General features: G+C 39.0%; 1 protein-coding gene across 2 annotated transcripts in view; it reads left to right on the top strand.

Moving 5' to 3' along the window:
- Window positions 1–518: 518 nt before the first annotated feature.
- LTN1 (listerin E3 ubiquitin protein ligase 1) overlaps window positions 519–16,413 on the top strand; it is a 30,248-nt gene continuing 14,353 nt past the window's right edge. The window contains exons 1-13 of one of the 2 annotated variants that reach the window (XM_054399699.1): window positions 519–560; window positions 3,062–3,265; window positions 3,369–3,467; window positions 4,481–4,711; window positions 5,516–5,568; window positions 5,973–6,153; window positions 6,798–6,971; window positions 8,014–8,204; window positions 9,393–9,540; window positions 9,906–10,691; window positions 11,195–11,236; window positions 13,370–13,562; window positions 15,971–16,210. In XM_054399699.1, the coding sequence (XP_054255674.1) occupies window positions 519–560; window positions 3,062–3,265; window positions 3,369–3,467; window positions 4,481–4,711; window positions 5,516–5,568; window positions 5,973–6,153; window positions 6,798–6,971; window positions 8,014–8,204; window positions 9,393–9,540; window positions 9,906–10,691; window positions 11,195–11,236; window positions 13,370–13,562; window positions 15,971–16,210 (2,584 nt within the window). The remainder of the gene's footprint in view (window positions 561–3,061; window positions 3,266–3,368; window positions 3,468–4,480; window positions 4,712–5,515; window positions 5,569–5,972; window positions 6,154–6,797; window positions 6,972–8,013; window positions 8,205–9,392; window positions 9,541–9,905; window positions 10,692–11,194; window positions 11,237–13,369; window positions 13,563–15,970; window positions 16,211–16,413) is intronic. The other variant, XM_054399707.1, reaches the window with a different exon arrangement.

Raw genomic sequence — 16,413 nt, 5'->3', positions numbered from 1 at the left:
AGGACCCCTTCTCGAAAGACAGGCTGAGGGTTTGTGTCTCTGCAGCCTGGAGAAGACTCTGGGGAGAGCTTATAGTGGCCTTCCAGTATGTGCAGTGAGTATATAGGAAAGCTGGAGAGGGGCTGTGATGGACAAGGAGCAGTAGTTTTAAATTAGAGCAAAGTAGATTCAGATTAGTCATTAGGAAGTTCTTTACTATGAGGGTGGTGAGAACACTGGGAGAGATGGCCCAGAAAAGTTGTGGATGCCTCGTCCTTGGAGGTGTGTAACACAAGGCTGGATGAGGGTATGAGCAAGATGGTCTAGTGGGAGGTGGCCCTGCCCATGGCAGGGGTGGGTAGTGCTACATGATCTTTAAGATCCCTTCCAACTCCTGCCATTCTGTGACTTCCCCGGACTGGGGAAGCCGCCGCCGCACGCCTGCCCTGCCTCCCCGCCCTCCGGAAGTGCTGCGCTCCTCCTCTCCGGTTTACCGTGCGTCTCAGCGCTCCCGGCCGCTGCTCAGTGCCGCCGCCGCCATGGGGGGCAAGAACAAGCAGCGAACCAAGGGCAACCTGCGGGTGAGCGTGTCCCGCCGGGCGGGAGACGGCTGTGCCTGTGAACCTCGGGTCTCTGCTAGTGGCTCCGGCAGGGCCGGCAGGCGGCCGGGCTGGGGAGGGCGGTGGGGCCCGGGCCCGCGCCCTGGCCTCGGCGCGGGGGCTTCCGGCACGGACGGCTGGGTTAAGCAGCCCTTCCCCACCTGGTGCCTCGGGAAGGGGGCTGAGGAGCACGGAAGGCTGTATCCTCTGGGGGAGGGCGCTACTTTTAGGCCCGATTTTGGGCCTCGTTAGGGCTATGGCCTCCGCCGGGCTTCAGGTGCGACTCAGCCTGGGCCCGTGTTTTAAGGGAGTGTGACTGCAACTTCCTGTGGTGGTTTCACGGGTTTTCCAGGTAGGAGCAAGGGCAGGGGGGTGTAACTGCACAGTCACCACGGACGTAAGTTCTGCAAGGCATCAATGGCTACCTTTAGCGGGATTTTTTTTGATTGGTTGTGGGGTTTGGTTTGTTTGTTTGTTTGTTTTTTTCGCGTGGAGAGTCTTAGAGTACACCTGTCGTGGTGTCTCTGACTTGTCACAGGGCTGAAGTAGTGTGACATCTGTCAAATGTGGCATTCACTCAGAATGGGGGAATTATAGCTCAAAGGTTGTATTCAGGTTATGTAATTCCTACAAATTTACTTTTGTTATGTATTTAGAGAAAACTTGGAACCACAATGAAGCATGTCCTGATAGTTGAGGTTTTGCATTAAAAAAAAAACAAAAACGCTTAATCTGTAGGCATAGTAGTCAGGTAAAATATCTAAGAAAATAAGAAAAGTACAGTGCATTTCAGCAAATAACCATTACTTAAAAAGCAAACAAAAAAACCCCAACTCACAAAACTGCAACTCTGCAACTGTTACTAGAAAATAAAAGGTATTTGATTTACAAGGTATCAGGAGAACATTAAAGCATTAGTTGTTTTTGGAATAGTCTTTTCAAAAGAGTGTGGTTGACATAAACATGAGCTACTGATAGGACGAGCAAGATGTTGACTTAACTGGGGCAAACTAGAAGAAATGCTGAACTTCTGTAATAAAAACGTGTATTTTATATATATTATAATTAATATCTTGGGCAGTGGTATCTTCAAACACCACAGTAACTTATTTACAAAATGTATTCACAGGTTCAGTTATTCTGTTGTGGGTTTTACACTCCACATATAAAGACAGTCAAATGATTTAAGCACAGATCTAACCTTTCCACTACAGCAATTCAAATTGGAAATACAGGTGCTGTGATCTTTGGATTTTCCCACAAATGGGATTCCGTGGTACATTGTCTGGGTACTCATGACTTGCTCCTCTGTCTGGTATCTTCCCAGACGCTGTGGCTATAATTCAAGCAGTCCTTGGCTCAGAGAGGGCTAAGGAGCGTCTCTCTTGTCATGCCCAGTCAGAGTCTGGAGCTTGCCCTGGGCTCAGAGAGGGCTAGGGGGCTTCTCTCATGTTCTGCATCACTAGGCTGCAGCCTCTTCTGGGATTCAATTCCCTTGGAGCTTTTCCCCTTTCTGCCTTGATCCAGGTGCAAGGCCTGGATGACATTGTTGGTCTGCTAGAGCAGATTCTTCAGCTGCTACTCGGGCAGCATTTGGCTTTTGTTGCTGTCTGGGTGAGAACAAGGCAAGTTGCCTGACTTCGTGGGTGGTTTAAATACTGTCCCAAGACAATTACTGCCCTTTGGTAACACAGGACCCTGATAACTGGACCTCTAGGATGGGGCATATCCAAACACAGCCAAGGGCACACGCAGTTCACAGCTGTGCTACAAAGTTAATTAGATGTTACACATGTTTATCTGGACCCCAGGAATTGTCCAGGAATGCCCATTCACGGGTGCTTACAATGTTAATCACATGTGGTATCCATTTACCTTGACTATCTGGACCCCAAAAACTGTCCAGGTAAGCACCTCAGAATGTGCTTAGCCTGTTGTCTGGCTACGGTCTGTTTGGGGGGGTTGACCCTTCAGGACAACTTCAAAACACTCATTGTAGTACAGACCAGATAGTAGTATACCATGTTACATATCTAGCTGTTTGCTCCATTTCTCTAAGTTTTTCTTGGCCCTTTTGTTGCTGGTAACAGCCTTTGATACATGTGCATTCTTTGGGAGATGTATTGGTCCACATACAATAACATAAGAAGAACTAAAAACAGAAGTAGTGAAGGAGGGTAAATTGTTTCTTAATAAGTTGTTTGCTTATTGAAGGACTCTTTTGTTACCCGTTTTTGTATGTGTATATAACCAATATAATTTTCAATAAGTATTCATGGTTTGTGAGCAAAGGGAATGCTGATTCTAAAAAGAATAATTTTCTAGGTCAAGCTTACATGTCTTTTTTTGTAAGACTTTGTTTCAAATAGGTGATTAATTGCATAATATAAAGAGAATCATTTCAAATGCATGATGCACGCACAGTAAAATTGCGGAAATAGTTAACTGACTTTTGTCCCTTTTTTTTTTTTTTTTTTTGTTAGCCCTCTAGCAGTGGCCAAGCTGCAGAGCTCCTTGCCAAAGAACAAGGAACAGTGCCTGGATTTATTGGCTTTGGAACATCTCAGAGTGATCTAGGATATGTTCCTGCAATCCAAGGAGCAGAGGAAATAGACAGCCTTGTGGATGCTGATTTTCGAATGGTGTTGCGAAAGCTTTCTAAAAGAGATATCACAACAAAATTAAAAGTAGGCATATCTTTTATCCCTCCTCTTGGAGTGCTTGAAAAAAAACAGTCCATCAAATTGCAGAATATCTATCTGACTTCTTAAATCATGCTCTTGATTTTAGGCTATGCAAGAGTTTGGGACAATGTGCAAGGAAAGAGAAGCAGAAGTTGTTAAAGGTGTTCTTCCTTACTGGCCAAGAATTTATTGTAAAATCTCACTAGTAAGTATTAAAAGCGTCTAAGTAAACTTCTCTGGATACTTTCTCTGAGAACCTCTAAGGCAGTCTTTGCTGATTTATCTGGCTTTGGAATTATTGACTTGTTCTAGGAAAAATTGAAGTTGAGGGAAAGTAGTCTTCTTTATCATGGATGTATTTCAGTAGTGGCAGTGGGTGAAATCTTGAAGCGTTGATGTCTAGGCTGTACTTGCTGGACAGAGATAGCTGTTTGTTAAACCTTTACATTACAAATATGGCATAATATATGTTCTCATGAAAAGTTATTTTATGTAGATTCCAGAATGCCTGAAGAGAATGTACTGGTCATTTAAAGAAGGTTTCGGTGGTGGTTTTTTTTTTTTTTTTTTTTATCTAGGACTAGTGTCTGACCACACTTGATAGTTAATAATCTGAAGAAGTTCCGTGAAAAAACCCCAAACAAACCACAAAAAAAACCATGCATAGACAGACAATTCAGTTTTCTGACATATTTAATGCATCTCTAAGCTATTTGAACTGGCTACTGTTGGAAATGTCACATATGACAAAATGAATCACTATTCTGAGCCATTAGGTCAATTCCTAGCGATCCTTCCAGGGGCCAAGAGCATAGATCATCATGATGTTGTAAATTCATACACAAATAATGGATAATAATGCATAGTTTGTGTAAGATTATTATAGTCATTTTAATCCAAATCAGGGCTTCCTCTTGCCTTTCTGTTAAATGTTTGTATAAAATGGAAATTGAAACTGTAGTTAAGGATATCAGGGAAAGATTACAATTTTGAATGTACAACACAGTGGGAATATGATGCTGCTAAGCTGGGACTCTCCCCTTACCTAGAGATACCAAGAGTTTTTGTTGTTGCCTGTTTTCACATCTATACAGCCTGAATCATTGTGAAAATACCTGAATAAAGAGGCAGGTTTTGGGTTTTTGTCATCACTTCTTTGAAGTACTCAGCATTGAAAGTACATTTCTTAAACAATAAACCTTTCTCTTGTTTTAACAGGATCATGATCGCCGTGTTCGAGAAGCAACTCAGCAATCTTTTAAGCAACTCATTCTTAAAGTAAAGAAACATTTAGCTCCTTACTTAAAAAGTATCATGGGATACTGGCTGATTGCTCAATGTGACACTTACTCCCCTGCTGCTTCTGCTTCAAAAGTAGCTTTTGAAAAAGCTTTTCCTTCAAGTAAACAACCTGAAGCCTTAGTATTCTGTAAGGATGAAATTCTTAATGTGAGTTTATATGTTTGTATTTCTTAAAGGCTTTGTGTTGAGCATATGTCAAATTTTATTGCAGATTGAAAATTTATCCTGCCCCCATCTATTCTTCATGCTTAAATTTCTTTCTCACCTGAAACTTTGCTTTTGCTAATGTGAGGAGAAGACTGTGTCCAAGTCACGTCCCTTTTTTTTTTTTTTTTGTGACTTGCAGACCCATTATATGTAAACTTAACCGTTTTGTTTTGTCTCTGTTTGGTGCCTTATCAGAAGCATGTTCACAGATGCACAGATTGCATTGGGTTGGAAGGGGACCTCAAAGGGCATCTTATCCAACCTCCCTGCAGTGAGCAGGGACACCTCCAACTAGATCAGGCTGCTCATGGCCACGCTGAGTCTCATCTTGAGTGTCTTCGGGAGTGGGGCCTCAACCACATCTCTGGGCAGCTTGTTCGAGTGTTTTACCACTCGTTGTAAAGAACTGCCTCTTTATGTCCAACCTAAATCTACTCTGCTCCAGTTTAAAACCATTGTGCCTCATCTTATCACTGTGAGCCCTTCTAAACAGTCCTTCCCCAGCCTTGTTGGTCCCTTGTTGGCTTAGGACTGCAATTTACAAAGAATTAGGAAATTTTGATTCAAACAGTACCACAGCTACTGTGTTCAGTAGGAGTCAGTTAAATTTAGTTCTTGTTCGTTAGTATCTAAAATGTGTTTGGAAGTCTTGAGTTGGAGGTTGTGAAATTTTATTGTGGAGATGTCTCCAATATAAATACTAGATTCTCATGTTTATATATATATTTTTTTTCCCCCCTCTAGGTACTTCAAGATCACCTTCTGAAGGAAACACCTGATACACTCAGTGACCCTCAGTATGTTAGCTTGCTTTAAAGTATGGTTTAATCTTGGTCTGTAGTGGGTTCTCTGTGCCTGGAAGTACTGGATTTAGTTTTGTTTCAAGAGATAGAGTAGTCATTTGAGTCCAGACCCTGGCAGGTTTCTCTGGGAAAATGTTACCAGTTGTCTGAGTCTTGCTTCAGCTCTTCTAGGAGTGGCATTTTTCAATACCTGGAAGATGAGATGACTTGAAACTTTCTAATGTTTAAGATGTGATTTGGTATCATTAGAACCTCTGGAAAGCGTACATTGATGGTGTTGCTGAAATCAAATGAAGGGCACAGAAAAACTGACTTGTAGTTCAGAGACAGTTTAGAAGAGCTTGAGAGGCCTGCTGATTTATTTATGGGTTCACTTTAATTTGTTTTTGTTTTCCAAGAACTGTACCGGAGGAAGAAAGGGAAGCCAAATTTTTCCGGATTCTGACCTGTTCCTTGTTAGCTTTAAAAAAGTTGCTTAGCATGTTACCAAAGAAAGAGGTGCATTCACTGGAGGGAAAGTTAATGTCACTTCTGTCCCAAAATAAATTTTGGAAATACAGCAAGCACAACGTACCACAGGTGACTTTTTTTATTTCTTCATTATTTTGGTTGATTTTAAAGATAATACACTAAGGCTAAGCAAGTATTAATTACTTTTATTTTACAAGAATGATCTTTGTATTTCACTGGATTCTTTTAGAAACAGCCTTCAATTTTTTAGGCCTTAAATAGACAGTATTTTTTAAAATTCGTCTGCTGGCCTAATTTGTTGCTTCTGTGCTACCACCACCTGCTTCTTGGCAATCTGTCATCATTTCAAGTGCATGTAAAAGATACAAACTGTGCCAGCTTAGTGCTTGTGTTGTTAGTGCTTTTGGATTTTTATTTTTTTTAAACCATTTTATTTGTCTTTGGTCTGCTAAGCTCAGTAGTGCATTGATGGTAGTATTTTGTAAAAATGTTACGGTGCTTTTGGGAAAACATTAGAAGTATATTAAAGTAGATTTTTTTTTTCTAATAAATGTTTTATCACCACACAGATTACTTTAAAATATTAAATAGGCTTATCAAATTTATTTTTAATAACATGTCTTTGCTGATGTGGTAAAATACACTGCATGTTGTAAGTTACAGTGACTTTAAAAAGGATGATGTAAACTACAGGGAGTGGGAAAAGTGTTGTCATTTAACTAAAACTTTGTTTTTTCTGTGGTTTATGTCAGGTTCGCTCAGCTTTCTTTGAGCTGGTTTCTGCTTTTTGCCAGTACTTGCCTGAGCTAGTGAAGGCTGAAGCACCAAGAGTTTGTCCTGCTGTTCTTCTCAGCATTGATGACAGTGATGCAGTGGTGTGTCCTGCTCTTTGGGAAGCTGTACTTTATGCTGTCACCACTATTGAGGTAATGTTGGAAAACCAAGAGGCAGGTATTTTACTTGCATTTGATTTTTTTTTTTTTTTTTTATCCAGTGACATTGTTCCATGTCTAGAACTAGGAAGAACAGCTTGACTAAGTTTTCTTTGTTATTAATAACATGAACTCGTCAATGTTACGTGCTCTTTCCTATTTAGGGTTTCAGTGTAACTTTCAATTGTGTCCAGCATGTCTGAAAAAAGTAGATTGACCTGAATCTCTTTGATTAAATAGTTACTAGTAAGTAAAATAATACTTAAAACCTTTTCTTAATTAAAGACAGTTACAGAAATGACCTGCAGTTCATTTTTTGTTTGTTTTCCGTGCTAATTTTATGCTTAGTTCTATGACGACTTTTTTTTTTTAATATCAAGTGAAATAGCATCTTTGAAATTCTTAGCAGGATGAGTGGTTGTCAGAGGTGGAGATGTTTTGGTGGTTTAAGACTGCAGATCTTTGTTATAACTTTTAGAACTGTAGCAATTTGTGGGGGAAAATCGATAATCTTTGTTCACATCTCTATAAGTATAGACACCTGGAAATATAATAGATCCAGTGACAAAAAAAGGTGGTGGTGGTGGAAATTGCCAAGGTATTTTGTAACCATCAGAAGATTTTTGAGAGGAGTTTTGAAGTTAGCAAATGTTCTAAAGTTAGGGTTTGGAAATCATTGCTTATTCTTGATAATAAGAATTCAGTGTTAAGCACAGGACCAGTTACAGTAATGATTTTCATGAGGAATCCTTTAAGCATTATTAGAGAGGCCTTTAATTACGTTTTGCTAACAAGAAAGGTCAACTGATTCTAAGCAATATGGAAATATTCCATTAACTTCTTAAATGCACAAGCTGGAATAGGGAGAAAGTGATTTTTAAAAATAGTAGCAGGTGAATTTAAATTTTACGATAACTTGTAAAATACATAGGGGAATGTGATAACCTAGGGGAAGTGTATTAAATGTCTAGCTTAGCAGTTCTTCCAGGGTAGTCTATTTGCATTTCATTTATTCTAAGTGTATTTCTTTCTGTAGGAGTGTTGGAGTCATGTAAATGCCAGAAAGGGAGTTCTACCAAAGCTATGGACAGTGCTTCGAGAAGGTGGACGAGGATTAGCTGCTGTTATATACCCAAATCTCTTGCCGTTCTTTAGCAGAGTACCTCCTGGTATTGCAGAACCAAAGCTGGAATATTTTAGAACTTTTTTCAGCTCTATGCTTCAAGGGTATGAACCACAAATTTACTAATGTTGTTTGGTTGTTTTTTTTTTCAGTCAGTCTCTTTTACATTTTGAAATAGGACAGCTAGTCTTCTCTAAATGCTTAAAGAAAAGTAATGTGTCATCTGGCTTGAAGATATTTAAATATGCAATAATTGTTTATTTGAGGAGACTGTTTTCACTATCATCCTTGAAAATTACATCTTTTTTGATTATGTCTTCCTTGCCTAAAGCATTCCTTGTCAAATCTTTGTGTTTATTCCATAAAAAGTTTAAAGTAAAAAAATTGATTTAAGCTTAAGAATGGCTTTGAAGATGTCAGGCTCTTCTCACCAGTGTGTAGCTACTACAGAGGTTATTGTGGACCAGCATTGTGATTGTGAAGTTCTTCTGATGCTGATTTTTAAAGGATTAAAATCGCTATAGGTTTTTGCCTTTGAAATACATCAAAACTAGCTTGCTGTCAAATCTAAATAGATGCATGTGCATTGTCTACTCAAACATATGTACGTTATTTTATGAAAGACTGAGATATAGCTTATTTAAACAGAAATCAATTCTTGATTAGTCTTGATGTGGCTATTAGCAGAGCTCTTTAAGAAAAACCTTATGTATGGGTTGATTTTTGAAAAGTGTATGAAATTTTATTCAAAGTAGTAAAATGGTTGTAATACTTGTATCTTAATTTGTGTGGTCTAACTTCCATTGAAAAACAACTCACAGTTGTTTGGACACAAACTGGCTGTGGCAAAACTATTTTGGTGGCTTTATGGTTTGATGCTTTTTTTTTTTTTTTCCTGTAATGACAGAAAGTGACACCAAATCTGAGGTGTGTGTAGAAAATTGCAAAGCAATTGACAAACAGCTAAAACAGCAGGCAGTGTGCTTGACTGGATAGGTTTCCTCTGCTTACACAGACACTGTGTTATGAATGCTAAAACTAGATGGAAAAAGTTATTTTAATATAAATTACATTACATGCCCAGATTTATTGTTTTAATTCTTTAAACATGTCCTATTGAATTTGTTTCGATCTGACTCCCATCAGCGATTCTATGATTCTGTTTTCATGTTGATGTTGTCTCTACGAGAGCAACATAACCAAGGTTGCATATGCAGTGTTACATGTGTGTGGTGCTTTCTCAGAAGCATAGGTGACTAAGGTGCCCTCCCTCCAACGATGCCTTCCAACAGGTTGTCAAGTGAGCGAGCAACAGCCAGCCTTGCGGAAAGCTCCGCCATATCAGCCACGTTCATGGAGTGCCTGCACTTTGTCATACTACAGAAAATAGATGAGGAGGATGACCAAAGGCAAATTCATCAGATGCTTATACGTGACCAGGTATTTAGTAGAAGTACTTCATATTGTTATGTGTACATTTAGTAAGTTAAGGGTTTATTTGTGTTGAAAACTTCACTAGATTTTATGGAAAAGAAGAACGTTACTGAATTCAGTCAATTTCTTCCTTCTTAGAAAATTCCCCCTTTTACTGTGCAGTTTAAATTACATCAAAGAGAAGGAAAAAGGAAAAAAAGCATCCCACCCTGTATATTTTTATTAAATGTTCAAGCATGAGTTACTCTGATGTTTTTGGAATTTTTTCTGGAATGTTTTTCAGAATTGTAGAATTTTTTTGTATTGTAAAGAATAAAATGATCACCTAGCTGGATCTCTGTTCCTTAATAATATTTTTTTGGTCTTTCTAGTTAATTCCTCTCATTGATGCTGTACTTAAGGAACCCAGGTTACAGAATGGACCAGTATTTTATCAAATAGCAGAAACGCTGAGCTCGTGGGAAGCTAAAGCAGAACTTTCCAATGATGATGGCACAGATGAACTTTTCCAGAAACTGTTGTCAAATTTTTGGGACCATCTTTTAAAAATGTGTGTATTGCGTGTCGACACACTGGATGCTGATGAGAAATCATTGTTTGCTGTATCTGCTATGCTAGAAGTTCTTCAGAATCCAAAGAATGCTGCAAAACCAAACAACAGGAAGTCTCTAAAAATCAGATTTACTGATGAGGATGAATCTGAAAGAAACACAGAGAATGGAAAGCTCACAGAATTGAGAAACAGTGACTCTGAAATACAGGCTGGCTTGCACCACAGTTCACTTTTAAGGAAAAAACATTTAGAGAATTTAGTCTGCAGCCTCGCTGAACTGAGTATTGTGTATGTCAATGAACAGAAGTCAGAACAGCATTTGAAATTTCTCTCTGCCCTGCTCAACTATTTTTCTTCAAACAGAGTTTTTCAAGTACTTTTGGAGCAGAGAAGTGATGTAAGCTCTGCTCAAGATGAATCCCAGAACGAAACAAAAGCCCGCCGTGAGAGTCCGTCTGTACAATTTCTGTATGTGTATTTAATAACTTGGTTGAAAGAAGACTGGAGGAAAGACACACAGTTTCTGGTCGACATTTTGTACAGTGTGCTGAATTGTTGCAACAGTAGTGATGAAAGGAAAGTCATTCTTGATGATTTAACAAAGGTATGACTCTGGTACATTTTATTAGCTTTGACAAAAGTTGATTTACTTTTTGTGGGCTGTGGTTAACCCTTTTAAATTGGGGCTGTAGAATGGAAGATATTTTATGTGAACTTGGATAAATTCAGCATAAGGAAGGTAGACTTAGGGAAGATGACAGTGCCAGGATGAAAGGTTAAGACATATGCCCTTTTTTTGTATGCTATAAATCTTTTTATTATTAAAAAAGTAACATCAGAATTTATCTTGCTTCTTTATACAGTGTGCTTTTACACTAGTTATCAATGGACTTTCTCATAAATAACAGTTCCATATTGTGTGTGTGGTAGAGAAGGACTTGGAAGCCAGAAATAATAGAATCAGTAACTTTATTACTGAAACTTAGCAACTTCTGCTTATCCCCTTCAGAAAATAAAGCTGTAAACCAAATAATTAAAATGGTATGAAACTCTTCCTATTCAACAAATTATTTGCTAAATATTCTGGAATTTTGTTTTTCTTTTCAGATGGATCTGAAATGGATTATTTTTCTCCAGATAATTCAAAAGGTACCTCTTAAGATTTTTTTTCATTTCTGTTTTGAATATTTCCCTGGTGCTAGATTTGAGTGGTAAATGTGTTCAAGTGACTTATTTTTAAAAATATAATTTATTTAAGTAGTGATAACTTCTATGGCTTGAAAGTCTTGTAGTAATAGTTTCAGGCTGTTGTTCATTTTAACTGCACTTAAACCTTGGGACATTCTTAGGAATGAAATGATGATACCAGAGCAAAAACATCTTTATCTTTTTGAACATGTTGCTCTTTGAGCCAGGTAGATTTTTCGTTTATTTCTGGTCATCCCTTCTAAGATAGAATAGAGTTGGGTATTAGACTAATAACTTAAATGCTTATTTTTTATCATCACCCTTGTGTCATACTTACAAGGGAACGGTGGCAAACTATTTTTTTCACATGGGATATTGGGAGACTAACGCGTAAGTGATTGCCAGGCATGAAATAGAGAATCACAGAATTAACCAGGTTGAAAAAGACCTTCAAGACCAACGAGTCCAACTTATCACCCAACACCATCTAATCAACTAAACCATGGCACTAAGTGCCTCATTTTATACGCTTCCAGGGACGGTGACTCCACCACCTCCCTGAGCAGCCCATTCCAATGGCCAATCACTCTTTCTGTGAAGAATTTCTTCCTAACATCCAGCCTAACCCTCCCCTGACGCAGCCTGAGACTGTGTCCTCTCATTCTGTCACTGGTTACCTGGGAGAAGAGACCAACCCCCACCTGGCTACAGCCTCCCTTCAGGCAGTTGTAGATAGCAATAAGGTCTTCCCTGAGCCTCCTCTTCTCCAGGCTAAACACCCCCAGCTCCCTCAGCAGCTCCTCACAGGGTTTGTGCTCCAGACCCCTCACCAGCTTTGTTGCTTTTCTCTAGACATGTTCAAGCAACTCAACATCTTTCTTAAACTGAGAGGCCCAGAACTGGACATAGTACTCAAGGTGTGGTCTAACCAGTGCTGAGTACAGGGGCAGAATGACTTCCCTATTCCTGATGCAGGCCAGGATGCCATTGGCCTTCTTGGCCACCTGGGCACACTGTGCTCATGTTCAGCCTACTGTCAGCCAGTACCCCCAGGTCCCTTTCTGCCTGACTGCTCTCAGCCACTCTGTCCCCCGCCTGTAGTTCTGCATGGGGTTGTTGTGGCCAAAGTGTAGAACCTGCACTTAGATGTGTTGAATCTCATGCTGTTGGACTCTGCCCATCTGTCCAGCCTGTCAAGGTCCCTCTGCAGAGCCCTCCTACCCTCTAACAGATCAATACCTGCCCCCAGCTTGGTGTCATCTGCAGACTTACTGATGATTGACTCAATCCCCTCATCCAGATCATCAATAAAGATACTGAACAGGATGGGGCCCAGCACTGATCCCTGGGGGACACCACTAGTGACAGGCTGCCAGCTGGATGTGGCACCATTCACCACCACTCTCTGGGCTCGGCCCTCCAGCCAGTTCCTAACCCAGCGCAGAGTGCTGCTGTCCAAGCCACAGGCTGACAGCTTGGCCAGGAGTTTGCTGTGGGGAACAGGGTCAAAGGCCTTGCTGAAGTAGAGGTAGACTACATCCATACAAAGCATACTAAAAGTTTTTGAGCAAGATCTCATACCATTTGATTTACAATCCAGTGCATTGGCCATAATACTTTTCCTTTAGAGATACTATATGTTTTAGGAATCCTCCAGTTTCATGATTTTGTAACTTTGTCCTATTTTTTTTTCCTGATTTGTGACCTTCCATTTCTTTTTTTTGAGAAATTTAGATGCTATAAATAGAATTTTATGTTTTAAATAGATTTAATTTCAGCCAACCTCGTCATCTGAAAGTTATCTAACTAGAGTGTAGGCATTCCTTGGGCTTTATAGTTGGAGAAAAGTAAAAGGAAGAGCTTGCACAAGGTGACTTATTTAATTCTGAAGTAGAGATCTGACCTAGCCATAAGTTGTTGTGCCTGACCAAAAAGAATGTTGGCGGCAGGGCTTGTTGCAGATATAGACATCTAGAGAATGGTTATGACAGATGATGTGATTCCCACTCTCTGTATATAAATTTGGCTTATTAATCTTAGTAGCAGAAGTTAGTACCTTCAGGACATTATCAGTGTTATTTTTTTGTGATTCAGGCATGCTCAAGCACAGCAAAACTTAACTTGGTCTCTGACTGGCTGAAAGGAGATACGCTTGGAGAAAGACTTGTAATGCTGGCAGACGATCTGTGTCATCTGGGTTTAAAACCTGTAGCAGCTTCATCAGAATCATTGTCTTCAGAAAGGTGGACCCTCCTGAGCTTAGTTTTGTCACAACACATTAAAAATGGTAAGCGTATTTTCCTTGGTGTTTGGGAAGTGTAAATACCACACTTATGCTTTGTAGGAGGTTGAAAGGAATTTGAAAACTTGAAGAATTCTTAATTTGTAACATCTAGGCTTTCTTTTCTAGGCTTTGTGTTTCGTTTGTTTTGTTTTATTTTACCTGACCCAGTTAGCCAACTCCAGTTTAATTAAATAAACACTTAACTTAAAACAACAACATCGCGACATTTTTGTCTGTGGTGCAAAACAGAAGTCAGCATTTAAAGAACAGATTCAGATTTATGAGTCTGGGAAACTGAGGAAAAATTGAAGTAAGTTTGAGTTACTAGCTGGTGTGCTATAAAGTAATATTAATTTTTAAACCATATTACCGAAACCAAATTTATCTTCAAAACTAGAATATCAAAAATAATGGTTATGGGCCCATGCATGCATTATCAATGCATTGTTGCAGGACCTATAAATTGCTTTGAGCCATTTTCAATTAGATTTAATGTAGTTTAAAAACTGTGTGCCTGTACTTATGCTGTATATGTGTTCTATCTTTATGATAGTATCCTATTTAATGTCTTCTTTGCATTTTATGGTATCTGTGATGTAAAGTTACACTGCAGTTCAATTTTCTTGATGTTTTCCATGTAAACTTGCCATTTGTATCCTGTTGAACTCAGCATTTGCTTTGATCCCTGAGGTGTAAGGTACTTCAGTTTATTTGAATGCTGGGCACGTTTGTGGTGCTCTCAAGTTTCAGAGTTGCATGTAGGTTAACTGGAGTGGATATGCATACATTGTGCATCCTTAGGTGTTACAAGATTGCTATTTCTGTTACTGGAACTTCTGATGTAGAGGAGTGTCAGGAAAAGCTGTTTCTTCTCTCCAGAGAGAATTCAGCAAACTTGCTTGCTTCTGAGTCAGCTGTGTTCTAGGACTCATGGTCCAGTTACTTCACTTTCGGTGTTTAGAGCTGAAGGTATTGCTGAGCTTACTTTGTGCTGGGTGCTGTGTGACCTGTTTTTAATGCGTGTTGGATAAGTCCAAGATCTTTCAGGAACTGTGGTGGTTCTTGACTTAGTGATTTAGACCAAAATAGACTGCAGACTTTCAAAAAATGTGTTGTGGGGTTTCGTTTTGATTTGGTTTTTTTGTTGGTTAGTGTTGTGTTTCTTTGTTTGTTTTGTTTTCTGTTATGAGATCTCTCATCTGAGTTTCTCAAAGTAAACTGTCATGGAATGAATGGAAGGGCCTTTCATGGATCAGCAATCAGGGAGATGTAAGGAATTACAAGAAAAAAGGGATAAACACTGTAAGGATGATAATTGTTTCTGATAAAATATTCAGAATAGTTAGAACTGAAACTTCATGGAGCTATAACAGTGTTTTGTGATACTGAATGACTAACTCATATAATGAAAAATTCAATTCAAAACCAGTAATATCAAAAGAATATGTAGAAGGAACAGTATTGTATCTATTCAGTGGTAGGCTCTGAGCTATGAAAAATCACAGAGATCTTCAGTCATTGTGATGATTCCCTGTAAGTAGCAGGTTGGTGTTCACTAGTTAGAAAAGGACTACAGGTGGTTAGGAGCTGCTGTGAAATGAGAAGAGGACAAATGAAAATTCTTACAGCATTGGTATGTCAATATCTTGACTGCCGCCCATAGTTTTAGTCACTGCAACATTCTTCTTCACCTACGTGTTTCTGAAAAAAGGAGTGTTAGAATTAAAACATGCCCAAAGAAAAATAGCAGGAGTTGTCAGGCAAATGCAGTGGCTTCTGCTTGTAAAGGCAATAAAACAAACTAGATTTTTTCAGCTTGCAATGAAAGTGAGGTCGTAGTAAAGAACTATAAAATCATAATTTGTATGGAAAAAGCAAGTGGGAAGGCTGTTCATTATTTCATTAAATGGAGGAGCCTGAGGTTGCTTACAAATATTTAGATAGGCTTGAGGAAAGAGAAAAGTATATGTCTTCATACAGCTCATAAATAAATAAAGGAACTTGTTGCCACAGGATGCATGGTGTTTGAGGATAAATGGGATTAGATCCTGTGAGAAGAGGGCTAAGCATATCCATGAAAGATTGAGCTGAGCAGTGGTCCAGGGTAATCTCTGGCTCACATTTGATTGCCAGAAGCTGAGAGGGCATAAAAGGGGAAGGGAATGCTCACTTTCCATCTAAGCTGCTTCTGGTGGTTTAGTGAAAGGATACTTGGCAATGAGAAACTTCGGCTAGGTTGATACTAGATTACTGTGGAATAAGAGAGTTTAGGTATACATTAGACTGAAACTATTTTGTACTCTATTTTGCATTCAAAATTAGTAAACAAAACCAAATCGGTACGTACTAATATCTTTCAATTATGTTTGCAAAGAAATCGAAGCATTCTGTCTTTATTTATTCCCCAACAGAATCTTTGATCGGTGAGACTTATGTTGAAAGAATTATTGATAAACTTCAAGCAGCTCTGTCTAAAGCCAAGGATCTTTCTGAAGCTGGAAATACTGAACCATCAGTATCTTTTATTTGCGATGTAGCCTCAAACTTTTTCAGCTCAGTTAAAGGGTGTTTACTGCTGCCATCCTCAGAAGACTTGCTGCTTACCATCTTCCAATTGTGTGCTCAGAGGCAGAATGCTACACACTTAACAGGTAATTTGGAAAAGGAATTTCAGCCAAACCTTGTCATGTTTGAGGATTGCATCTTTTTCATGCAACAGGTTCAAGTATATAAGAATATTGAGTTTACAGATATTGAGCACTTGAAGCTACAACTGACATGAAAATTTGTGCTTTTAATTTACAATACTTTATTTTACTACTACAAAGAAGTAATTATTACTAAACATCAAGTC

This window comes from Indicator indicator, chromosome 1 (genome assembly GCF_027791375.1).
Source record: "Indicator indicator isolate 239-I01 chromosome 1, UM_Iind_1.1, whole genome shotgun sequence".
NCBI classification, from domain to species: Eukaryota; Metazoa; Chordata; class Aves; order Piciformes; family Indicatoridae; genus Indicator; species Indicator indicator.
Note: the sequence above shows the minus strand (reverse complement) of the source record. Positions and strands in the feature narration are given on the sequence as shown.